The sequence below is a fragment of the Bombina bombina genome, chromosome 4, assembly GCF_027579735.1.
Source record: "Bombina bombina isolate aBomBom1 chromosome 4, aBomBom1.pri, whole genome shotgun sequence".
Classification (NCBI taxonomy): Eukaryota; Metazoa; Chordata; class Amphibia; order Anura; family Bombinatoridae; genus Bombina; species Bombina bombina.
The window spans coordinates 84,869,492-84,897,091 of record NC_069502.1 but is presented as its reverse complement, the minus strand read 5'-3'; the positions used below and the strand labels follow the sequence as shown (position 1 = coordinate 84,897,091).

General features: G+C 37.3%; 1 protein-coding gene across 1 annotated transcript in view; it reads left to right on the top strand.

Moving 5' to 3' along the window:
- KIF13B (kinesin family member 13B) overlaps positions 1–27,600 on the top strand; it is a 654,496-nt gene that overhangs the window by 294,695 nt on the left and 332,201 nt on the right. The window contains exons 10-12 of the mRNA XM_053709534.1: positions 1,785–1,896; positions 6,360–6,572; positions 19,303–19,413. Coding sequence (XP_053565509.1) covers positions 1,785–1,896; positions 6,360–6,572; positions 19,303–19,413 — 436 coding nt within the window. The remainder of the gene's footprint in view (positions 1–1,784; positions 1,897–6,359; positions 6,573–19,302; positions 19,414–27,600) is intronic.

The following is a 27,600-nucleotide window of genomic DNA, read 5'->3' as shown; positions in this document are numbered from 1 at the left end:
TTTTACTTCACAAAAGGCTGGCAGCTGTGCCAGACGTTCAAGCGTTTGTTCAGGCTCTGGTTAGAATCAAGCCTTTTTACAGACCTTTGACTCCTCTCTGGAGTCTTAATCTAGTTCTTTCAGTTCTTCAAGGGGTTCCGTTTGAACCCTTACATTCCGTAGATATTAAGTTATTATCTTGGAAAGTTTTGTTTTTGGTTGCAATTTCTTCTGCTAGAAGAGTTTCTGAGTTATCTGCTCTGCAGTGTTCTCCGCCCTATCTGGTGTTCCATGCAGATAAGGTGGTTTTGCGTACTAAGCCTGGTTTTCTTCCGAAAGTTGTTTCCAACAAAAATATTAACCAGGAGATAGTTGTACCTTTTGTGTCCGAATCCAGTTTCAAAGAAGGAACGTTTGTTACACAATTTGGACGTAGTCCGTGCTCTAAAATTCTATTTAGAGGCCACTAAAGATTTCAGACAAACATCTTCTTTGTTTGTTGTTTATTCTGGTAAAAGGAGAGGTCAAAAAGCAACTTCTACCTCTCTTTCTTTTTGGCTTAAAAGCATTATCCGATTGGCTTATGAGACTGCCGGACGGAAGCCTCCTGAAAGAATCACAGCTCATTCCACTAGGGCTGTGGCTTCCACATGGGCCTTCAAGAACGAGGCTTCTGTTGACCAGATATGTAAGGCAGCGACTTGGTCTTCACTGCACACTTTTGCCAAATTTTACAAATTTGATACTTTTGCTTCTTCGGAGGCTATTTTTGGGAGAAAGGTTTTGCAAGCCGTGGTGCCTTCCATTTAGGTGACCTGATTTGCTCCCTCCCTTCATCCGTGTCCTAAAGCTTTGGTATTGGTTCCCACAAGTAAGGATGACGCCGTGGACCGGACACACCTATGTTGGAGAAAACAGAATTTATGCTTACCTGATAAATTACTTTCTCCAACAGTGTGTCCGGTCCACGGCCCGCCCTGGTTTTTTTTTTAATCAGGTCTGTTGAATTATTTTTTCTAACTACAGTCACCACGGTATCATATGGTTTCTCCTATGCATATTTCCTCCTGTACGTCGGTCGAATGACTGGGGTAGGCGGAGCCTAGGAGGGATCATGTGACCAGCTTTGCTGGGCTCTTTGCCATTTCCTGTTGGGGAAGAGAATATCCCACAAGTAAGGATGACGCCGTGGACCGGACACACCGTTGGAGAAAGTAATTTATCAGGTAAGCATAAATTCTGTTTTTCCGTTTCCCTTCGGCCAAATGACTGGTGGTCATGGGTAAGGGAAGTGATACTTAACAGCTCTGCTGGGGTGCTCTTTGTCTCCTCTTGCTGGCCGGGAGTGAATATCCCACTAATAATTAGAATGTTTTGTGGACTCTCCATGCCCAGAAATAAATACATTTATCAGGTAAGCATACATTTAGTTTTTTTCACACATGTTCACCAAATGTATAATGCACATGCTAAGTGATTTGGGAAGAATGTCGAGGCTTAGCTGTCAGTTCATCTAAAAGTCTCTAGACTGGTTGAAATACATATTCATTTTCAATTAAAATTCGCAACTGAAACCAAATATAAATAAAATAAGGGTTTCCTTTGTATTATCTATAAAGATCTTAAAATTCAGTGATACGTGTCTTCAAATATATAATATTGATAAAGAATCATTATTTGAATAACCCTTTTTTATTATCTTGCAGTTAATTTAGTTTATCTCTTGAGAAATACTGAATCTTGCCTTTTGTCCCTGATGCTATTCTAGATAATATCATTAATGTATGCCATCTTGTCCTCCTTAGGTCCCTCACTACTCTTGGCCTGGTTATCTCTGCCCTAGCCGACCAAGGGGCTGGAAAAAACAAGAACAAATTTGTACCTTATCGTGACTCTGTGTTAACATGGCTGCTTAAAGTGAGTGTATGCATTTATACAGGACATTGCGAATTCTGGGAACCATAGTTCCTAAAATGTTAGTTCTAGGTCCTAACCTTTTGGATCCTGCTACATAAATCTCTAAATACATCCTTTAGTGGCTCACAAAATGTAAAGTTAGCTCTTATGTATTTAATTGTATCTAATTTCTAATCAATTTGTAAAACCTTACATATGTATATTATGTGTATTATAACATTGTTTCTCAACCGTGATTCTCAAGTACCCCCAACAGGCCATGTTTTTATTATATCTGAACCAGTGCACAGGTGAAATAATCAGATGATGGGTGAGAACAGGTTAGTTACCATGGTTACTGATCAGCTGATTACTTCACCTGTGCACTGGTTCAGCTATAATGAAAACATGGCCTGTTGGGGGTACTTGAGGCCCATGGTTGAGAAACACAGTATTATAAAACATAAAAAAATTATTATCAGTTATTTGTAGAGCGCCAAATGATTTCGCAGCACTAGAAGCATGAGTCTAATATGCAAGGTAACAATTATAGGAGACAAAGGGATAGAGGGCCCTGCTAAAGATTTTTTCTGTTGTAAATCGGCTTTCATGAAGGTGATCTATAAAGCAGCTGGACTCCTAAGCTTTCATGCTCAGTGTTTAGACATTTTCTCAATTTTATATTAATATATTCATTTAAGAAATATTTAGATTTGTTTTTTCCAAATATATAAATCAAGCTGTACTTATGAAAAATATTAGTACCTTAATTTTACTATTTATTTAAAAAAATATATTTTTTTAATATATACTGTAGTTATAGACCCTTGCAATGTATGCAGCGCTGCAGAATCTGTTGGTGCTCTACAACTACCCCTTTATCATATTAAACCCTTCCCTTATTGACCTCTTGTGTTCTTAAAGGGACATTCCAGTCAAAATTTAAATGGACATGGATGAATTACATCTTTGAATAGAAAGATATTTGCAATATACTTGTATTGGCAAACATGTTTCTAGTAAAAGTTACAACTGTTTTAGTGTCTGCTTTTTTTCTGTGCATGTGAAGCATAGCTAGATATTTTCAGTGCACCAGCATTTTAAATACTGCACTTGCTCAGGGCGCCAGTGGGGCTTGTATCATGTCAGCAATTAACAAATTGAGTCATTACTAGATGGTACAAGCGCCTTAGGCTAGTGCTGTGTTTAAAATGCTGGTGTGCGGTGCATTCTTAAATGCTTATTTGAAATGAATGGAATGTCCCTTTAATTCTTTTCACAAGATGGACTGGGCTAAGGTTTTCTCCCCATGTTAATCTATTGACTGTTGAAGACCTGTGTTAGATGGTTTGTACAAACCACCTCAACATTCTCCTATAGTATATGTTGCCAAACAATCTACCATCGTATTCTGAAGATTTTGGATCTGAATGGGATTTTGATTAATTTGTGATGCTATTACATTTTATTTTAAAATGTAACTTTAACGGTTTAACAGCGTGTTTCTAAGAAAATGTTTAAAAATGTCAGTGTTTTCAAATCTATAAGCACATTATTTTTTATGTTAACCAGCTACATTAAAGTGACACTGAACCCACATTTTTTCTTTTGTGATTCAGATAGAGCATGCAATTTTAAGCAACTTTCTAATTTACTCCTATTATTAAATTTTCTTCATTCTCTTGCTTTCTTTATTTGAAAAAGAAGGCATTTAAGCTATTTTTTGTTACAGTACCATGGAAAGCACTTGTTTATTGGTAGGTGAATTTATCCACCAATCGGCAAGAACAACCCAGTTGGTTCACCAAAAATGGGCCGGCATCTAAACTTACATTCCAAATAAAGATACCAAGAGAATGAAGACAATTTGATAATAGGAGTCAATTAGAAAGTTGCTTAAAATTGCATGCTCTATCTGAATCACAAAAGAAAAAATGTGGGTCCAGTGTCCCTTTTAAGTCTGGCTTGTGATGGTCTATAATGTTTCTTTTTGTTGCTTTGTAATTTTGTATTACACTAAATACTCTGAATCTCCTTGTTGCAGTGTCACATTATGTTTACATGCATATTAAAGAATAGTTTTAAACCATGCAATAATCAACCTTTAAATTATTGGATCAAGAGAATGAAGAAATTGATAATAGGAGTAAATTAGAAAGTTGCTTAAAATTGCATGCTCTATCTGAATCCCAAAAGAAAATTGGGTTCAGTGTCCCTTTAAAGTCATGGTAAACTTTTACATGTTTTAAAATCAGGTCCGGAATCTAAGCAATGTTTTACTGGGACTTTAATTGATCACTTCTGATGAATATGCACTGTAACTTACTTTTAATTCTAGCTGTGCCATTCTAATACCCTGTGCTCCAGCCGCCCACTTCAAAACTAGTTTTGTTTTTGTGATTTAATGGTTTTGACTGTCCTCCAATCGGTGCTCTAGCCATAAGGCTCTCACACTATATTTTTTTATTTTTTTGTAGCTAGGGCGACAATAGGAGAACAGTCGAAGCCTTAAAGGACCAGTCAACACAGTAGATTTGCATAATCAACAAATGCAAGATAAAAAGACAATGCAATAGCACTTAGTCTGAACTTCAAACGAGTAGTAGATTTTTTTTTCTGACAATTTTAAAGGTTGTCTTTTTACACTCCCCCTGTACCATGTGACAGCCATCAGCCAATCACAAATGCATACACGTACCATGTGACAGCCATCAGCCATTCACAAATGCATACACACTTATTCTTGCACATGCTCTGTAGGAGCTGGTGACTCAAAAAGTTTAAATATAAAAAGACTGTGCACATATAGTTAATGGAAGTAAATTGGAAAGTTGATTAAAATGGCATGCTCTATCTGAATAATGAAAGTTTAATTTTGATTGAGTGTCCCTTTAAGCCCACAAAAAAAAAATAGTTTTGAAGTGGGCCGCCAAAGCACAGTGTATTAGAATGGCACGACTAGATTGAAAAGTAAATAACAGTGCATATTCATTAGAAGTGATCAATTAAAATTCATCTAAAATATCACTTAGATTAGACCTAATTTTTAAACATGTAAAGTTTACCATCACTTTAAGTAGGTATGATGACCAGTGAGATGATTACAGCAATACCTTATGCAGAAATGGAACAAGTTTGTCCTAAACAATACCCTTTCCGTATTATCTGAAGTAATCTTGAGTGCAGGTTCCAGAATCAAAATCTCAGTATAGGCCTTCCATTTACAGACTCTAATTGGATTCAGATGACGATAGATTCAAGCAAATCCGACTGGGAAGCAAGTTTTCAAGAGAAATATAATCAGAGGATGTAACCAAGAAAAATTAAAATTGCCTTCAAATATCCTGAATATGTAGGGAATATGTGAGCAGTTCATTTTCCTGCCGATCTGAGCTATGAAATAGAATACCTAAGCAGGGTTCCAGGTTATCAGTGCCCTTTGAACCATTACACAAAACTTGTTAACAGCTTTTAATGCTCTAAGCCATCTTTTCAGTAACCGTTTCTTCTGCGAGAACAGTTTAGGGACCGTAATTACTTTCCATGTTTATTATTTCGTAATAGTTATGTTATATACAGACCCGATATTGTTCACCAAGCTTGTTTAAAATGGGCATATTTCAAATAATAATTCTAATACCTTTATATCCATATAAGAGAATAATGAATGGTAATCCATTATATAAACTGGATGCCATTAAATTATTTATTTTAAAGGGTCAGTAAAGTAAAAAATAAATGTTCATAATTTATATAGAGCATGCAATGTAAAACTGCTTTCCAATTCGCTACTGTTATCTAATTTGCTTTGTTATCTTGGTATCCTTTGTTGAAAAAAATACTTAGATAGGCACTACTGGGAGTGAGCTGCTGATTGGTGGCTGCATATATAAACCTCTTGTCATTGGCTCATCTGATTTGTTAAGCTAACTCACAGTAGTGCAGTGTTGCTTTTCCAACAAAGAATACCAAGAAAATTAAGCAAACTTGGTAATAGAAGTAAATTGTCAAGTTGTTTAAAATTGCATACCCTGTTTTTATTCATACAAAAACAATTTTGGATTTTATGTCCCTTTAAGGCAGCAGAAGACTGGCGGAAAAGAAACCAGCAGTCAGTTGCCAAGATAACCTAGATAAAACCCAAAATACTAAAAATATATATCTACTGATATCTCTAGATATTACTCACCAGGATCCCTATCCTTATTCCTCCACCCCATTTTTTATATTCACTAAGAATGGAAGGGGTCAGTTTGGGGAGTCCTCTTTAAGGTGGTTAAAGGAGCTTGTCCGTTCTGCCATTCCCCCCATAAGAGGGGAATCTCTCCATGATATAGAAATGTATTTATTTTAGTTTTGTTTGTGTTCAGTTTCATGTTACTTATTATTCCTGTCCAGCACTATGGGATTTTACGAGACTCTACGAATAAATGATAATAATCCTGTTTGATCACACTGTGCTATTCTTTTCATTCTCATTGCAGGATAGCCTTGGTGGGAACAGTAAAACTGCCATGGTTGCCACAGTTAGTCCTGCAGCTGATAATTACGATGAGACACTTTCCACACTCAGGTACGCGGACCGGGCCAAGAGCATTGTAAACCATGCTGTTGTAAATGAGGATCCCAATGCTCGAATTATCCGAGAGCTGCGAGAGGAGGTTGAGAAACTAAGGGACCAGCTTACCCAGGCAGAGGTGAGGGGCTTTAGTTATCTCTGCTCTGTGAAACCTTATCCTAAATATGTTGTGGTTAATCCAAAAGACGTCAAAGAGAATAGTTTTATTCACATGTATTTTACCACTATTGCCAAAGGACAAAAAAAAATATGTATGTATATATATGTGTGTGTGTGTGTATATATATATATATATATATACTGTGTGTGTATATGTATATATATATATATATATATATATATATATATATATATATATATATATAGTTTGTTGTTTGTTTTTTATAGACTCATTTGAACTTGACGTGTGAATTCTGCATCTTTCCGATGACTATCTTCTTTTACCTTACCAGACTGAATTATTAGTAAAAAGAAATGCAAAGATACAGCGCTACACTACCCTCAGATGAGGGTTGAGTTGCTAAAGATGGTGTCCACGACTAGGAATGTGTATACATAAAGGTTAATATATAATATTGTATTACACAAAGAATATATATAAAACCATGTGAAAAAAAGTACTTAAAAGGTAAAAGATTAAAAAATATATATAGGATGCAATATTAAAATGTATTAAACAGACATTTTATTAACATAAACTAACAGTTAAAAATACAGTTAAAAATAGGTTCAACAATCTAATGGATTGTCCCATACAATGTCCAAGAAGTTATGTCCTATGTAACATACAAGTGGTTAAGTCCCATACCAAAATGTCCAAAACAAATGTTCAAAGTTAATATCCAAACAATAGTGTCCAAAAAAAAAAGATAATGTGTCCAAAGTTGGTGTAAAAATCAAAAAGGTGAAAAAATGTTAAAAAATATAAAATATTAAAAATAATTTGTGAAAAGATGAAAAACTGAATAAAAATATATAAAAAATAATATGAGTTGTGATCAGCAACCCATATGGAAGGTATATATTATATGTGATAGTGAATGAATATCGTGGGGTGTACACCTAAAAAGTGTGTATAAAAATGTGTTTATATAAAAGGGTGTGGTAAAAAATGTGTCATAAAAAATGTGTCATAAAAAAAGGATTCAAAATCCTGGTGAAATAAATAAAGTCCAAATAGCTCCAAAAAAATGTGTATATAATTCCAAGTATTCCAAAATGTGAGTGTATAAAGTGCTGGGTTGATGTTCCTCTTCTTAAAAGGTTATCAAATGTAATGGGATATCCTCCTGTACCTAAAAAAGTGTACAGAAAATAGACATAGTGCAATAAAATCACTTTAGAATGGCAACAACAGTATTCTACTCACCAGATATATTCTGAGCTGCAATACCAGTGTATAGCCAACGCGTTTCGGTCCTCAGGGACCTTTCTCAAGAATCTTGAGAGAGGTCCCTGAGGACCGAAACGCGTTGGCTATACACTGGTATTGCAGCTCAGAATATATCTGGTGAGTAGAATACTGTTGTTGCCATTCTAAAGTGATTTTATTGCAGTATGTCTATTTTCTGTACACTTTTCTAGGTACAGGAGGATATCCCATTACATTTGATAACCTTTTAAGAAGAGGAACATCAACCCAGCACTTTATACACTCACATTTTGGAATACTTGGAATTATATACAGTACACATTTTTTTGGAGCTATTTGGACTTTATTTATTTCACCAGGATTTTGAATCCTTTTTTATGACACATTTTTTATGACACATTTTTTACCACACCCTTTTATATAAACACATTTTTATACACACTTTTTAGGTGTACACCCCACGATATTCATTCACTATCACATATAATATATACCTTCCATATGGGTTGCTGATCACAACTCATATTATTTTTTTGTATATTTTTATTCAGTTTTTCATCTTTTCACAAATTATTTTTAATATTTTATATTTTTTCACATTTTTTCACCTTTTTGATTTTTAAACCAACTTTGGACACATTATCTTTTTTTTTTTTGGACACTATTGTTTGGATATTAACTTTGAACATTTGTTTTGGACATTTTGGTATGGGACTTAACCACTTGTATGTTACATAGGACATAACTTCTTGGACATTGTATGGGACAATCCATTAGATTGTTGAACCTATTTTTAACTGTATTTTTAACTGTTAGTTTATGTTAATAAAATGTCTGTTTAATACATTTTAATATTGCATCCTACGGTATATATATTTTTTAATCTTTTACCTTTTAAGTACTTTTTTTCACATGGTTTTATATATATTCTTTGTGTAATACAATATTATATATTAACCTTTATGTATACACATTCCTAGTCGTGGACACCATCTTTAGCAACTCAACCCTCATCTGAGGGTAGTGTAGCGCTGTATCTTGGCATTTCTTTTTACTCTTAACTTTGGAGTCTGGTTGGGAGACTCCGCCTATATCAGATATAGCTTTATGGTATTATTGTGGCGCTGATAGATATACATTCATTTAGACTGAATTATTAGTTAAAATTTTCTGTTTCTAATTTACATCCGGAAGATAACTTCATTTTCCCTATTCCCCTTGTATTCCCCTCCAATTTATAAATTGTAAATATCTTATGAATAATTCCTTATATATATATCTGTCTTTTTAAAATGGGACAAATACTTAACCATTTTCTGTTCTGCATATTCTACATGTCTTCCATCGACTGTAACAAATATTTCTATATGATCCATTTTACCATTTGCATTTTTTTTAAATAAGCCATCCACTGATTGGTTTTCAAATTCTTCAATTTATTAAGAAGTTCATTAGTGTTTTTTTTTTATTTTTTTGCAAAATTTATGGTCCTTCAAAGGTACTTAGTGTTTGTTAGACAATCTATTCTGCTTATTATGGTGTCATACACATCTGCTTCCTCTTCTTTCTCTCTTTATTGGGAATGTGATGTCTGCTGTGGTCTGTCGGAATGTTTTGGATCTTTAACAAACATGAGTTAGTGCCCAACCTGACCCACCCTGCATTCCTGCAGACTTGTCACTGTGTGTTGGCAAGAGAAGTGACCATATGGTGCGTGGTGCTCTCTGCTTCCTCCTGCTGCTACCAGATCCAACTCTATTTGTGCTGCTATCCAGCACTGACAAGGGGCTTCACTTGTTCAAGGGACATGAAACCCAACACTTTTTTCTTTCATGGTTCAGATAGAACATACAATTTTAAATAACTTTCCATTTTACTTCTATTATCTTATTTTCTTCATTCTCTTGGTATCTTTTTTTTTTGTTGTTGAAGAAAGCGTAATGCACTACTTGGACCTAGCTGAACGCATTGGGTGAGCCAATAACGAGGCATTTATGTGCAGCCACCAATCAGCAGCTCCTAAACCTACCTAGGTATCTTTTTCAACAGAGGCTACCAAGCAAACAAAGCAAATTAGATAATAGAAGTAATTTGGAAAGTTGTTTAAAATCACACGCTCTGTCTGAATCATGAAAGAAAACATTTGGTTTTCATGTCCCTTTAAGTCTGGCTTGTGATGATCTGTAATTTTTCTTTTTGTTGCTTTGTAATTTTGTATTAATCTCCTTGTTGCAGTGTCACATTATGTTTACATGGATATTAAAGAGTAGTTTTAAACTATGCCTTAATCAACCTTTAAATTATTGGATCATCTCAAATGTATTTAGTTTTTTAAATAGTTTATAGGGATTTCGGTTCTCTAAAGCTATCTGTAGATAACAAGTAGGTGCTTTTAACTTGCAATATCCTGTGGTATCAACATCTCTCTTACAGGCCTGTCTTCTAAAATGGGTCCCAAAAATGTCTCTTAAAGGGACATGAAACCCAAACATTTAGTTTTGTGATTCAGACAGAGCATGCAATTTCCAATTTACTTCTAATATCAGATTTGCTACCTTCCCATTCTTTGTTGAAGGGATACCTAGGTAGGTGTCTGAAGCACTGCATAGCAGGAAATAGTGTTGCCATCTAGTGCTCTTGCAAATGGATCACATTTGTGCAAAACTGCTGCCATATAATGCTCCAGACACGTGCCCGCTTGTGAGCTTACAACCCTGCTTTCCAACAAAAGATGCCCAGAGAACAAAATTTGATAATAGAAGTAAATTAGAAAGTTGTTTAAATCGCTTGCTCTATCTGAATCATGAAAGAAAAAATGTGGGTTTCATGTCCCTTTATATCTAGAAATAGCTTTGTAGTCACATTGCACTGGATCTGTAAATTGTTTACATAAACAAACATCGGTTTATGTTAGCTCACCTAGCTAATTACATTATAATGCCCCTTTAAGTGTTTTGACTGCTCTGCCCTCAGCCTAAGTGTTGTGATTGGTCACTAGGGGCAATGTGGGTTCACTTCAGGCCGCACACATTTAAATGGCATATACCCAGGAGGTCTCCTTATTTACTTCACGTATTTCTATTGGAAAATGTGACTGAATAAAAGAGTTGAATCATAAGTCCCGTTAGGCTGCAGCACCAGTCTGCCCATGTCATTCTCCATCACTATATGAAAGAGTTAGCCCCAACACCAGTATTTAACCAAGTTAGTTTCACATTTTTTTCCTCAAACCCCTTACTGTCCAGAATGAAGATAATCAATAAACGTTTACGTAGCCTAATATTGTGAGAAGTTTGTCATGAGAACTTAAAGGGACAGTCTAAACTAAAATTGTTATTATGTAAAAAGATAAATAACACCTTTACTACCCATTCCCCAGTTTTGCACAACCAACATTGTTACATTAATATACTTTATAACATTTAAACCTCTTAATGTCTTGCCTGTTTCTAAGCCACTACAGACAGCCTCTTATCACATACTTTTTTTATTAGCTTTTCCACAACAGGAGACTTCTAGTTCATGTGGGCCATATAAATAACATTGTGCTCACGCCCGGGGAATTATTTAAGATTTAGCACAACACAGTACTAAATGCAAGTCAATAGATAATAAATAAGAAGTTATGTGATGAGGAGGCTGTCAGAAGATGCTTAGAAACAAGTTAATCACAGAGGTAACAATTATATTAATATAACTGTGTTGGTTATGCAAACTGTGGAATAGGTAAAAAAAAATGGGATTATCTATATTTCTCTTGTTAAGTGTATCCAGTCCACGGATCATCCATTACTTATGGGATATTAACTCCTCCCCAACAGGAAGTGCAAGAGGATTCACCCAGCAGAGCTGCTACATAGCTCCTCCCCTAACTGCCATTACCAGTCATTCTCTTGCACCCAACGAATAGATAGGATGTGTGAGAGGACTGTGGTGATTATACTTAGTTTCATACCTTCAATCAAAAGTTTGTTATTTTATAATAGCACCGGAGTGTGTTATTCCTTCTCTGGTAGAATTTGAAGAAGAATCTACCTGAGTTTTTCTATGATTTTAGCCGGAGTAGTTAAGATCATATTGCTGTTTCTCGGCCATCTGAGGAGAGGTAAACTTCAGATCAGGGGACAGCGGGCAGATTAATCTGCAAAGAGGTATGTAGCAGCTTATTATTTTCTGACAATGGAATTGATGAGAAAATTCTGCCATACCGATATAATGTAAACTCAGCCTTAAATGCAGTAGCAGCAACTGGTATCAGGCTGTCATGTATGTATATTTTACACTTCAGTATTCTGGGGAATGGCACTTCACTGGAATTATACTGTATGCATAAAACTTTAGCCTAATTTGCAGGGACTAGCAACAGGCTTTTTAATAACACTCAATTTATTAATGTTAAACGTTTTTTGCTGGCATGTAAAATCGTTTAATTTTCTGAGGTACTGGGTGAAAAAATGTTTTGGGCACTATTTTTTTCCACTTGGCAGTCGTTTTATTTAATTTATGACAGTTTACTGATCTCTCTCACTGTTATGTGTGAGGGGGAGGGGCCTTTTTTGGCGCTTTTGCTACGCATCGAAAAATTCAGTCAGAAGTTTATTGTCTTCCCTGCATGATCCGGTTCATCTCTACAGAACTCAGGGGTCTTCAAAACTTGTTTTGAGGGAGGTAATCACTGACATCAGAGCTGTGAGATTGTAGTTGACTGTGATAAAAAAACGTTTATTTCTGTATTTTTTTTTTTTTTTCTGCTATCAGGGTTAGTTATCCTTTGCTAATGGGAGCAATCCTTTGCTAAAATTGTGTTTTTTACAAAGATTTGATGCTATAACTTTTCAGTTTATTAATTTTCAACTGTCATAACTTTTTCTGTGCTTCTTATAGGCACAGTACGTTTTCATATTATAGTAAATTACTTGAAAAGTATTTCCAAGTTGCTAGTTTATTTGCTAGTGTGTTAAACATGTCTGATTCAGAGGAAGATATCTGTGCTATATGTGCTAAAGCCAAAGTGGAGCCCAATAGAAATTTATGTACTAACTGTATTGATGCTACTTTAAATAAAAGTCAATCTGTACAAATTGAACATATTTCACCAAACAACGAGGGGAGAGTTATGCCGACTACTCGCCTCACGTGTCAGTACCTGCATCTCCCGCTCGGGAGGTGCGTGATATTGTAGCGGCGAGTACATCTGGGCGGCCATTACAAATCACATTACAGGATATGGCTACTGTTATGACTGAAGTTTTGGCTAAATTACCAGAACTAAGAGGTAAGCGTGATCACTCTGGGGTGAGAACAGAGTGCGCTGATAATATTAGGGCCATGTCAGACACTGCGTCAAAATTTGCAGAACATGAGGACGGAGAGCTTCATTCTGCGGGTGACGGTTCTGATCCAAACAAACTGGATTCAGATATTTCAAATTTTAAATTTAAGCTGGAAAACCTCCGTGTATTACTAGGGGAGGTGTTAGCGGCTCTGAATGATTGTAACACAGTTGCAATACCAGAGAAAATGTGTAGGTTGGATAAATATTTTGCGGTACCGGCGAGTACTGACGTTTTTCCTATACCTAAGAGACTTACTGAAATTGTTACTAAGGAGTGGGATAGACCCGGTGTTACGTTCTCACCCCCTCCGATATTTAGAAAGATGTTTCCAATAGACGCCACCACACGGGACTTATGGCAAACAGTCCCTAAGGTGGAGGGAGCAGTTTCTACTTTAGCTAAGCGTACCACTATCCTGGTGGAGGATAGCTGTGCCTTTTCAGATCCAATGGATAAAAAGTTAGAGGGTTACCTTAAGAAAATGTTTGTTCAACAAGGTTTTATATTGCAACCTCTTGCATGCATTGCGCCTGTCACGGCTGCAGCAGCATTTTGGTTTGAGTCTCTGGAAGAGACACTTGAATCAGCTCCATTAGATGAGATTACACACAAGCTTAAAGCCCTTAAGTTAGCTAACTCATTTATTTCAGATGCCGTAGTACATTTAACTAAACTTACGGCTAAGAATTCCGGATTCGCCATTCAGGCACGCAGAGCACTGTGGCTAAAATCCTGGTCAGCTGACGTTACTTCTAAATCTAAATTGCTTAATATACCTTTCAAAGGGCAGACCTTATTCGGGCCCGGGTTGAAAGAAATTATCGCTGACATTACAGGAGGTAAAGGCCATGCCCTGCCTCAAGACAGAGCCAAACCTAAGGCTAGACAGTCTAATTTTCGTTCCTTTCGTAATTTCAAAGCAGGAGCAGCATCAACTTCCTCTGCACCAAAACAGGAAGGAGCTGTTGCTCGCTACAGACAAGGCTGGAGACCTAACCAGTCCTGGAACAAGGGCAAGCAGGCCAGGAAACCTGCTGCTGCCCCTAAGACAGCATGAATCGAGGGCCCCCGATCCGGGAACGGATCTAGTGGGGGGCAGACTTTCTCTCTTCGCCCAGGCTTGGGCAAGAGATGTCCAGGATCCCTGGGCGTTAGAGATCATATCTCAGGGATACCTTCTAGACTTCAAATTCTCTCCCCCAAGAGGGAGATTTCATCTGTCAAGGTTGTCAACAAACCAAATAAAGAAAGAGGCGTTTCTACGCTGCGTACAAGATCTTTTATTAATGGGAGTGATCCATCCAGTTCCGCGGTCGGAACAAGGACAAGGGTTTTACTCAAATCTGTTTGTGGTTCCCAAAAAAGAGGGAACTTTCAGGCCAATCTTGGATTTAAAGATCCTAAACAAATTCCTAAGAGTTCCATCGTTCAAAATGGAAACTATTCGGACAATTTTACCCATGATCCAAAAGGGTCAGTACATGACCACAGTGGATTTAAAGGATGCTTACCTTCACATACCGATTCACAAAGATCATTACCGGTATCTAAGGTTTGCCTTTCTAGACAGGCATTACCAGTTTGTAGCTCTTCCATTCGGATTGGCTACGGCTCCGAGAATCTTCACAAAGGTTCTGGGTGCTCTTCTGGCGGTACTAAGACCGCGAGGAATTGCGGTAGCTCCGTACCTAGACGACATTCTGATACAAGCTTCAAGCTTTCAAACTGCCAAGTCTCATACAGAGTTAGTACTGGCATTTCTAAGGTCGCATGGATGGAAGGTGAACGAAAAGAAGAGTTCTCTCTTTCCACTCACAAGAGTTCCCTTCTTGGGGACTCTTATAGATTCTGTAGAAATGAAGATTTACCTGACAGAAGACAGGTTAACAAAGCTTCAAAATGCATGCCGTGTCCTTCATTCCATTCAACACCCGTCAGTAGCTCAATGCATGGAGGTGATCGGCTTAATGGTAGCAGCAATGGACATAGTACCCTTTGCACGCCTACATCTCAGACCGCTGCAATTGTGCATGCTAAGTCAGTGGAATGGGGATTACTCAGACTTGTCCCCTACTCTGAATCTGGATCAAGAGACCAGAAATTCTCTTCTATGGTGGCTTTCTCGGCCACATCTGTCCAGGGGGATGCCATTCAGCAGGCCGGACTGGACAATTGTAACAACAGACGCCAGCCTACTAGGTTGGGGCGCTGTCTGGAATTCTCTGAAGGCTCAGGGACAATGGAATCAGGAGGAGAGTCTCCTACCAATAAACATTCTGGAATTGAGAGCAGTTCTCAATGCCCTTCTGGCTTGGCCCCAGTTAACAACTCGGGGGTTCATCAGGTTTCAGTCGGACAACATCACGACTGTAGCTTACATCAACCATCAGGCAGGGACAAGAAGCTCCCTAGCAATGATGGAAGTATCAAAGATAATTCGCTGGGCAGAGTCTCACTCTTGCCACCTGTCAGCAATCCACATCCCGGGAGTGGAGAACTGGGAGGCGGATTTCTTAAGTCGTCAGACTTTTCATCCGGGGGAGTGGGAACTTCATCCGGAGGTCTTTGCCCAAATACTTCGACGTTGGGGCAAACCAGAGATAGATCTCATGGCGTCTCGACAGAACGCCAAGCTTCCTCGTTACGGGTCCAGATCCAGGGATCCGGGAGCGGTTCTGATAGATGCTTTAACAGCACCTTGGACCTTCGGGATGGCTTATGTGTTTCCACCCTTCCCGATGCTTCCTCGATTGATTGCCAGAATCAAACAGGAGAGAGCATCATTGATTCTAATAGCGCCTGCATGGCCACGCAGGACTTGGTATGCAGATCTAGTGGACATGTCATCCTGTCCACCTTGGTCGCTACCTCTGAAACAGGACCTTCTGATCCAGGGTCCCTTCAAACATCAAAATCTAATTTCTCTGAAGCTGACTGCTTGGAAATTGAACGCTTGAGTCCGTTATTGATACCTTAATACAGGCTAGGAAGCCTGTTACCAGAAAGATTTACCATAAGATATGGCGCAAATACTTATATTGGTGCGAATCCAAGAGTTACTCATGGAGTAAGGTTAGGATTCCGAGGATATTGTCTTTTCTACAAGAAGGTTTAGAAAAGGGTTTATCCGCTAGTTCCTTAAAGGGACAGATTTCAGCTCTGTCCATTCTTTTACACAAACGTCTGTCAGAAGTTCCGGACGTTCAAGCTTTTTGTCAGGCTTTAGCTAGGATCAAGCCTGTGTTTAAAACTGTTGCTCCACCATGGAGTTTGAACTTAGTTCTTAATGTTTTACAGGGGGTTCCGTTTGAACCCCTTCATTCCATTGATATCAAGTTGTTATCTTGGAAAGTTCTGTTTTTAATGGCGATTTCCTCGGCTCGAAGAGTCTCTGAGTTATCTGCCTTACATTGTGATTCTCCTTATCTGATTTTTCATTCAGACAAGGTAGTTCTGCGTACTAAACCTGGGTTCCTACCTAAGGTGGTCACTAACAGGAATATCAATCAAGAGATTGTGGTTCCATCTTTGTGTCCTAATCCTTCTTCGAAAAAGGAACGTCTGCTACACAATCTAGATGTAGTCCGTGCCCTGAAATTTTATCTACAGGCAACTAAGGATTTTCGACAAATGTCTTCCCTGTTTGTCGTTTATTCTGGTCAGAGGAGAGGTCAAAAAGCTTCGGCTACCTCTCTCTCCTTTTGGCTTCGTAGCATAATACGGTTAGCCTATGAGACTGCTGGACAGCAGCCTCCTGAAAGAATTACAGCACATTCTACTAGAGCTGTGGCTTCCACTTGGGCCTTTAAGAATGAGGCTTCTGTTGAACAGATTTGCAAGGCTGCAACTTGGTCTTCTCTTCATACTTTTTCCAAATTTTCCAAATTTGACACTTTTGCTTCTTCGGAGGCTGTTTTTGGGAGAAAGGTTCTTCAGGCAGTGGTTCCTTCCGTATAAAGAGCCTGCCTGTCCCTCCCGTCATCCGTGTACTTTAGCTTTGGTATTGGTATCCCATAAGTAATGGATGATCCGTGGACTGGATACACTTAACAAGAGAAAACATAATTTATGCTTACCTGATAAATTTATTTCTCTTGTAGTGTATCCAGTCCACGGCCCGCCCTGTCACTTTAAGGCAGGTAATTTTTCCATTAAACTACAGTCACCACTGCACCCTATGGTTTTCCTTTCTCTGCATGTTTTCGGTCGAATGACTGGTAATGGCAGTTAGGGGAGGAGCTATATAGCAGCTCTGCTGGGTGAATCCTCTTGCACTTCCTGTTGGGGAGGAGTTAATATCCCATAAGTAATGGATGATCCGTGGACTGGATACACTACAAGAGAAATAAATTTATCAGGTAAGCATAAATTATGTTTTTAAAACAATAAAAATTCTATTGTAGACTGTCCCTTTAAAACCATTCATGCAACTCTGAAAAGACAGTGACTTATATGAGATACTTTGGACAAAACCTTAGCAGTGGTCTCCACATAAAAGTTGCTAGATGGGGCAGTGTAATACTTTAACATTTTCTGTTATTTATAAATGTTACTTAAAGGGACAGTCTACCATAGAATTGTTATTGTTTTAAAAGATAGATAATCCCTTTATTACTCATTCCCCAGTTTTGCATAACCAACACAGTTATATTAATACACTTTTTACCTCTGTGATTACCTTGTATCTAAGAACCTTCTTCCAGCCCCCTGATCACATGACAGTGACTGTTTATTATCTATTGTCTTGCATTTAGCATTGTTTTGTGCTAAATCTTAAATAACTTTCTGTGCCTGAACACAGTGTTATCTATATAGCCCACGTGTACTTTCTGTCTTTGTGTTGAAAAGAGATTTAGAAAGCATGTGATAAGAGGCATCCCTCAAAGGCTTAGAAATTAGCATACGAGTCTACCTATGTTTAGTTTAAACTAAGAATACCAAGAGAAAAAAGCTAATTTGATGATAAAAGTAAATTGGAAAGTTGATTAATAATGAAATAATTTAATTTATACTAGACTGTCCCTTTTAAGCTGTGGAAAGTAAAAATGATTGCATAATTGAACATTAACTTAAAGGGACATAATACTCATATGCTAAATCACTTGAAACTGATGCAGTATGAAAATATCACCTGAGGATCTCTATGTAAAAAAGGAAGATATTTTACCTCACATTTTCCTCAGCTCAGCAGAGTAAATTCTGTGTAAAAAGTTATACTCGGCTGCAGCCCAGCTGCAGGTAAACAAAAATAAAAAATGAAGAAATGAACAGCAGCCAATCAGCATCAGCAGTGCTGAGGTCATGAACTCTTTTACTGTGATCTTATGAGATTTGACTTGACTCTCATGAGATTTCATTGTAAACTTCCTTACACTGAATAGGGAAATAATATGAGTGTGCACGAGGCTCATCCCTTCGGCTGTCCCGGGACAGACATACTGATATGCTGCTTAGAAGTCCTTTACAATGGGATGTGGCTACTGAGGAACTTTTAAGGTAAAATATCTTTCTTTTTTACATAGAGATATTCAGGAGATATTTTCTAGTCAGCTTTTTACAGCTATACTGCATCACTTTCAAGTGTTTAAACATTTGGGTATTATGGCCCTTTAAAGGGATAGTCTAGTAAAAATGAAACTTTCATGATTCATATCATGCAATTTTAAACATTCTAATTTACTCCTATTATCAATTTTTTGTTATCTTGGTACCTTTATTTGAAAAAGCAAGAATGTAAGCTTAGGAGCCGGACTCTTTTTGGTTCAGCACTTGGGTAGCATTGCTGATTGGTGTCTAAATGTAGCCACCAATCGGCAAGCGATACCCAGGTGCTGAATCAAAAATTAAACAGTACAAAACATCAAGTAGACTGATGCACAAATTATCATTAAAAGGGACAAACATAAAAAATTTAAATATTAGCTCATTTTAGCATGATATTGGTTTAAGGTGTCGCTGGGTGGTTAGTAATATCAGTGGTGTGATGTGCCCATTAAATGGGTTTTTGGGAGAACACTGCTTAGAATGATAATATCTTTGCACATAATCGTTCATGTTCTAGCTGCTGATCAATAGCATTAATTGGGAACTTTATTCATTTTAAGCAAACTATTTATATATATTTTTATTCTTTTATTTAGTCTATGAAAGCCCCAGAATTGAAAGACCGTTTACAAGAATCTGAAAAGTTGATCCAAGAAATGACAGTCACTTGGGAAGAGAAGTTGAGAAAAACAGAGGAAATTGCTCAGGTTTGTAACTTTTTCAATTACATAATCTGTGATGTTGGAAATAATTTTCTGTACCTCTATTGTAGTTGTAAAACATTTGCATGAACGTAGTTGTTGAAATAGTAATTGAAGAATATCAATTTACTATTTACGCCTTAGCAGGGTTTAAATAGTTATATGCAATAATGCAATACTAAAAATGCTCTGATACATTAGAGCATTTGCTTTTCCCAATTCTCTGTTATGCTACTTGATGTTTTGTAAATTAGTTTAGACTGTAGCATTTTGTTTAACTTTCTATGACTTAAGAGTCATTGCCCAAAAATAAAATGACCAGACAGCACCTCCACTTTTAAAGGCACAGACAGGGAAGGCCAATCCCTTATGAATACATATATAGCCAGTCCAGTAAAAGTGACTATTATTAATTCATGTGGACGAGACTGTATCTCAAACCCACATGAATTAATAAAGGTTATTTCTTTCATGTAATTAGCAAGAGTCCATGAGCTAGTGACATATGGGATATACATTCCTACCAGGAGGGGCAAAGTTTCCCAAACCTCAAAATGCCTATAAATACACCCCTCACCACACCCACAATTCAGTTTTACAAACTTTGCCTCCGATGGAGGTGGTGAAGTAAGTTTGTGCTAGATTCTATGTTGATATGCGCTCCGCAGCAAGTTGGAGCCTGGTTTTCCTCTCAGCGTGCAGTGAATGTCAGAGGGATGTGAGGAGAGTATTGCCTATTTGAATGCAGTGATCTCCTTCTACGGGGTCTATTTCATAGGTTCTCTGTTATCGGTCGTAGAGATTCATCTCTTACCTCCCTTTTCAGATCGACGATATACTCTTATATATACCATTACCTCTGCTGATTCTCGTTTCAGTACTGGTTTGGCTATCTGCTATATGTAGATGAGTGTCCTGGGGTAAGTAAGTCTTATTTTCTGTGACACTCCTAGCTATGGTTGGGCACTTTGTTTATAAAGTTCTAAATATATGTATTCAAACATTTATTTGCCTTGACTCAGAATGTTCAACTTTCCTTATTTTCAGACAGTCAGTTTCATATTTGGGATAATGCATTTTAATTTAACATTTTTCTTACCTTAAAATTTGACTTTTTCCCTGTGGGCTGTTAGGCTCGCGGGGGCTGAAAATGCTTCATTTTATTGCGTCATTCTTGGCGCGGACTTTTTTGGCGCAAAAATTCTATTTCCGTTTCCGGCGTCATACGTGTCGCTGGAAGTTGCGTCATTTTTTGACGTTATTTTGCGCCAAAAATGTCGGCGTTCCGGATGTGGCGTCATTTTTGGCGCCAAAAAGCATTTAGGCGCCAAATAATGTGGGCGTCTTATTTGGCGCGAAAAAATATGGGCGTCACTTTTGTCTCCACATTATTTAAGTCTCATTTTTTATTGCTTCTGGTTGCTAGAAGCTTGTTCTTTGGCATTTTTTCCCATTCCTGAAACTGTCATTTAAGGAATTTGATCAATTTTGCTTTATATATGTTGTTTTTTCTCTTACATATTGCAAGATGTCTCACGTTGCATCTGAGTCAGAAGATACTACAGGAAAATCGCTGTCAAGTGCTGAATCTACCAAAGCTAAGTGTATCTGCTGTAAACTTTTGGTAGCTATTCCTCCAGCTGTTGTTTGTATTGATTGTCATGACAAACTTGTTAAAGCAGATAATATTTCCTTTAGTAAAGTACCATTGCCTGTTGCAGTTCCTTCAACATCTAAGGTGCAGAATGTTCCTGATAATATAAGAGATTTTGTTTCTGAATCCATAAAGAAGGCTATGTCTGTTATTTCTCCTTCTAGTAAACGTAAAAAATCTTTTAAAACTTCTCTCCCTACAGATGAATTTTTAACTGAACATCATCATTCTGATTCTGATGATTCCTCTGGTTCAGAGGATTCTGTCTCAGAGGTTGATGCTGATAAATCTTCATATTTATTTAAAATGGAATTTATTCGTTCTTTACTTAAAGAAGTACTAATTGCTTTAGAAATAGAGGATTCTGGTCCTCTTGATACTAATTCTAAACGTTTAGATAAGGTATTTAAAGCTCCTGTGGTTATTCCAGAAATTTTTCCTGTTCCTAATGCTATTTCTGCAGTAATTTCCAAAGAATGGGATAATTTGGGTAATTCATTTACTCCTTCTAAACGTTTTAAGCAATTATATCCTGTGCCGTCTGACAGATTAGAATTTTGGGACAAGATCCCTAAAGTTGATGGGGCTATTTCTACCCTTGCTAAACGTACTACTATTCCTTCGTCAGATGGTACTTCGTTTAAGGATCCTCTAGATAGGAAAATTGAGTCCTTTCTAAGAAAAGCTTATCTGTGTTCAGGTAATCTTCTTAGACCTGCTATATCTTTGGCTGATGTTGCTGCAGCTTCAACTTTTTGGTTGGAAACTTTAGCGCAACAAATAACACATCGTGATTCTCATGATATTATTATTCTTCTTCAGCATGCTAATAATTTTATCTGTGATGCCATTTTTGATATTATCAGAGTTGATGTCAGGTTTATGTCTCTAGCTATTTTAGCTAGAAGAGCTTTATGGCTTAAAACTTGGAATGCTGATATGGCTTCTAAATCAACTTTACTTTCCATTTCTTTCCAGGGTAACAAATTATTTGGTTCTCAGTTGGATTCCATTATTTCAACTGTTACTGGTGGGAAAGGAACTTTTTTACCACAGGATAAAAAATCTAAAGGTAAAAACAGGGCTAATAATCATTTTCGTTCCTTTCGTTTCAACAAAGAACAAAAGCCTGATCCTTCATCCTCAGGAGCAGTTTCAGTTTGGAGACCATCTCCAGTCTGGAATAAATCCAAGCCAGCTAGAAAGGCAAAGCCTGCTTCTAAGTCCACATGAAGGTGCGGCCCTCATTCCAGCTCAGCTGGTAGGGGGCAGGTTACGTTTTTTCAAGGAAATTTGGATCAATTCTGTTCACAATCTTTGGATTCAGAGCATTGTTTCAGAAGGGTACAGAATTGGTTTCAAGTTAAGACCTCCTGCAAAGAGATTTTTTCTTTCCCGTGTCCCAGTAAATCCAGTAAAAGCTCAAGCATTTCTGAAATGTGTTTCAGATCTAGAGTTGACTGGAGTAATTATGCCAGTTCCAGTTCCGGAACAGGGGATGGGGTTTTATTCAAATCTCTTCATTGTACCAAAGAAGGAGAATTCTTTCAGACCAGTTCTGGATCTAAAAATATTGAATCGTTATGTAAGGATACCAACGTTCAAGATGGTAACTGTAAGGACTATCTTACCTTTTGTTCAGCAAGGGAATTATATGTCCACAATAGATTTACAGGATGCATATCTGCATATTCCGATTCATCCAGATCATTATCAGTTCCTGAGATTCTCGTTTCTGGACAAGCATTACCAGTTTGTGGCTCTGCCGTTTGGCCTAGCTACAGCTCCAAGAATTTTTACAAAGGTTCTCGGTGCCCTGCTGTCTGTAATCAGAGAACAGGGTATTGTGGTATTTCCTTATTTGGACGATATCTTGGTACTTGCTCAGTCTTTACATTTAGCAGAATCTCATACGAATCGACTTGTGTTGTTTCTTCAAGATCATGGTTGGAGGATCAATTTACCAAAAAGTTCTTTGATTCCTCAGACAAGGGTAACCTTTCTGGGTTTCCGGATGGATTCAGTGTCCATGACTCTGTCTTTAACAGACAAGAGACGTCTAAAGTTGATTACAGCTTGTCGAAACCTTCAGTCACAATCATTCCCTTCGGTAGCCTTATGCATGGAAATTCTAGGTCTTATGACTGCTGCATCGGACGCGATCCCCTTTGCTCGTTTTCACATGCGACCTCTTCAGCTCTGTATGCTGAAGCAATGGTGCAAGGATTACACGAAGATATCTCAATTAATATCTTTAAAACCGATTGTTCGACACTCTCTAACATGGTGGACAGATCACCATCGTTTAATTCAGGGGGCTTCTTTTGTGCTTCCGACCTGGACTGTAATTTCAACAGATGCAAGTCTCACAGGTTGGGGAGCTGTGTGGGGATCTCTGACGGCACAAGGAGTTTGGGAATCTCAGGAGGTGAGATTACCGATCAATATTTTGGAACTCTTCAGTTTTGGCCTCTTCTGAAGAGAGAATCGTTCATTTGTTTTCAGACAGACAATGTCACAACTGTGGCATACATCAATCATCAAGGAGGGACTCACAGTCCTCTAGCTATGAAAGAAGTATCTCGAATTTTGGTTTGGGCGGAATCCAGCTCCTGTCTAATCTCTGCGGTTCATATCCCAGGTGTAGACAATTGGGAAGCGGATTATCTCAGTCGCCAAACGTTGCATCCGGGCGAATGGTCTCTTCACCCAGAGGTATTTCTTCAGATTGTTCAAATGTGGGAACTTCCAGAAATAGATCTGATGGCGTCCCATCTAAACAAGAAACTTCCCAGGTATCTGTCCAGATCCCGGGATCCTCAGGCGGAGGCAGTGGATGCATTATCACTTCCTTGGAAGTATCATCCTGCCTATATCTTTCCGCCTCTAGTTCTTCTTCCAAGAGTAATCTCCAAGATTCTGAAGGAATGCTCGTTTGTTCTGCTGGTAGCTCCGGCATGGCCTCACAGGTTTTGGTATGCGGATCTTGTCCGGATGGCCTCTTGCCAACCGTGGACTCTGCCGTTAAGACCAGACCTTCTGTCACAAGGTCCTTTTTTCCATCAGGATCTGAAATCCTTAAATTTAAAGGTATGGAGATTGAACGCTTGATTCTTGGTCAAAGAGGTTTCTCTGACTCTGTGATTAATACTATGTTACAGGCTCGTAAATCTGTATCTCGAGAGATATATTATAGAGTCTGGAAGACTTATATTTCTTGGTGTCTTTCTCATCATTTTTCCTGGCATTCTTTTAGAATACCGAGAATTTTACAGTTCCTTCAGGATGGTTTAGATAAGGGTTTGTCCGCAAGTTCTTTGAAAGGACAAATCTCTGCTCTTTCTGTTCTTTTTCACAGAAAGATTGCTATTCTTCCTGATATTCATTGTTTTGTACAAGCTTTGGTTCGTATAAAACCTGTCATTAAGTCAATTTCTCCTCCTTGGAGTTTGAATTTGGTTCTGGGAGCTCTTCAAGCTCCTCCGTTTGAACCTATGCATTCATTGGACATTAAATTACTTTCTTGGAAAGTTTTGTTCCTTTTGGCCATCTCTTCTGCCAGAAGAGTTTCTGAATTATCTGCTCTTTCTTGTGAGTCTCCTTTTCTGATTTTTCATCAGGATAAGGCGGTGTTGCGAACTTCTTTTGAATTTTTACCTAAAGTTGTGAATTCCAACAACATTAGTAGAGAAATTGTGGTTCCTTCATTATGTCCTAATCCTAAGAATTCTAAGGAGAAATCGTTGCATTCTTTGGATGTTGTTAGAGCTTTGAAATATTATGTTGAAGCTACGAAATCTTTTCGTAAGACTTCTAGTCTATTTGTTATCTTTTCCGGTTCTAGAAAAGGCCAGAAAGCTTCTGCCATTTCTTTGGCATCTTGGTTGAAATCTTTAATTCATCTTGCCTATGTTGAGTCGGGTAAAACTCCGCCTCAGAGAATTACAGCTCATTCTACTAGGTCAGTTTCTACTTCCTGGGCGTTTAGGAATGAAGCTTCGGTTGACCAGATCTGCAAAGCAGCAACTTGGTCCTCTTTGCATACTTTTACTAAATTCTACCATTTTGATGTATTTTCTTCTTCTGAAGCAGTTTTTGGTAGAAAAGTACTTCAGGCAGCGGTTTCAGTTTGAATCTTCTGCTTATGTTTTTCGTTAAACTTTATTTTGGGTGTGGATTATTTTCAGCAGGAATTGGCTGTCTTTATTTTATCCCTCCCTCTCTAGTGACTCTTGTGTGGAAAGATCCACATCTTGGGTAGTCATTATCCCATACGTCACTAGCTCATGGACTCTTGCTAATTACATGAAAGAAAACATAATTTATGTAAGAACTTACCTGATAAATTCATTTCTTTCATATTAGCAAGAGTCCATGAGGCCCGCCCTTTTTTTGTGGTGGTTATGATTTTGTATAAAGCACAATTATTCCAATTCCTTATTTTATATGCTTTCACACTTTTTTATCACCCCACTTCTTGGCTATTCGTTAAACTGAATTGTGGGTGTGGTGAGGGGTGTATTTATAGGCATTTTGAGGTTTGGGAAACTTTGCCCCTCCTGGTAGGAATGTATATCCCATACGTCACTAGCTCATGGACTCTTGCTAATATGAAAGAAATGAATTTATCAGGTAAGTTCTTACATAAATTATGTTTTTTATGACTGGACTTGCACTATATAAAGAGGAATTGCCCCTATAAACTGATATCATACATATGAAATAACTTTATTTTAACCAATCTTTAAACAATTCATTCTTTTGGGTTCAAGCAAATTTGGTAACCTTAGGTTTTCAAAATTCTGCAAATCTAATTGTTGGTTTTGGTAATCGCAGCTTTTTGAAAACCTAGGTTCTAGATTACAAAACTGAAATGCTCACAGACACATTTTTATTATTCTTAGTGATAGCTGTTACTGTGCACTGGGCGTAGAGATCATACGTCCATATAGCTCATGCACCCACATTAAAAGGCTGATCCATAGGTAGCATAAATCATGTTGGCAATTGTACTTCCTGTATGCTCCATGCACAGTAAAAACTATTACCAAAACTGTTATAAATAGCTTTTTAACATAAGTAAGTGCATTACCAAAAGGCTTATTGTCAAGTGTAATGGACTTCTGTGCAATTACATTTTGAAAATAATTTCTCTTGAAAGGGATACTAAATCCAATTTTTTCTTTCTTTCATGATTTAGATAGTGCATGCAATTTTAAGCAACTTTCTAATTTACTCCTAATATAAATTGTTCTTCATTCTCTTGCTATCTTTATTTTAAAAGCAGGAATGTAATGCTTAGGAGCCAGCCCAATGTTGGTTCAGCACCCTGGATAGCGGTTGCTTATTGGGGGCTACATTTAGCAAACCAATACATTTACATTCCTGCTTTTTAAATAAAGATAGCAAGAGAACGAAGAAAATTTGATAATAGGAGTAAATTAGAAAGTTGCTTAACGTTGCATGCTCTGAGTCATTAAAGAAAAATATTGGGTTTAGTGTCCCTTTAGTCACGTTAATCATTTTCATGCGACGATGGTTAAGTTAAATCTGTTTATTAAAATTTTGAAACTATCAGTTAATGTATGTCCTATGCACAGCTCATCCCTAGGAACACATACCTTTTTAATCCCCCCCCTTTTTTTTTTTTATTCTCTTGCCGTTTATGGTTGTGTTATTATCATGGGATGAAAAGTGCATTGTGGGTACTATTTTTATAGGGATAGACAGATATCATTTTTTTTCAGGGCTGATACTGATACCGATTATTATTTCAGACCGATAACAGGGGCCGATATTCTGTACATTTACAAGTTTTGAAAAATCAACACAATTTCTACACAAATCTAGTATAAACTGAACATGCTTATTAAAATTTTAAACATTAAAAGTAAACAACTGGGAAAAATAAAGTGCTTGAAAATTAACTTATTAAATTGCTTCCCAAAACACAGAAAATGGCATTAATCTCTTTTAAATTTAAGTCACTACTGCAAAACTAGACACTACATGATTTCTTTAGTACTCCCAGTTAAGTAGAAAAACATTATAGTGCAGAAAGCATAACATTTCAGCATATTCTCCTGTTAAACGGCTTCTGTTTTTTTTTTTTATAAATCTCTGCCACTTCATTAAAAACACGCTCACTTGGTACACGTTACAGATAAGGGTTAAAAGTAAAGTAAAAAAAAATAAAAAAATATATATATATATATATATATATATATATATATATATATACTGCCACTTGACAGAGAAAGAAAGGACATGCTGGAATATCGGTTCTAGATTTATTTATTTATTTGCTTTAAGTTTTCATATGCTCATATACTGTATTTACTGGATTGAAAATACCTTCCCTCGTACTGAGGAGTGGACTTCTTTATTATGTCACTTATGGGCAGTTTTATGCATGTGTAACAGCGCCAACTAAAGGTCAGAGCATTGTTATCGACTGCTAGAGAATATTGATACTAGTCTCATATACTGCATAGCTTTCTACTCAAGGTTTGTTGTTGTGAACATTTAAATTGATGTGC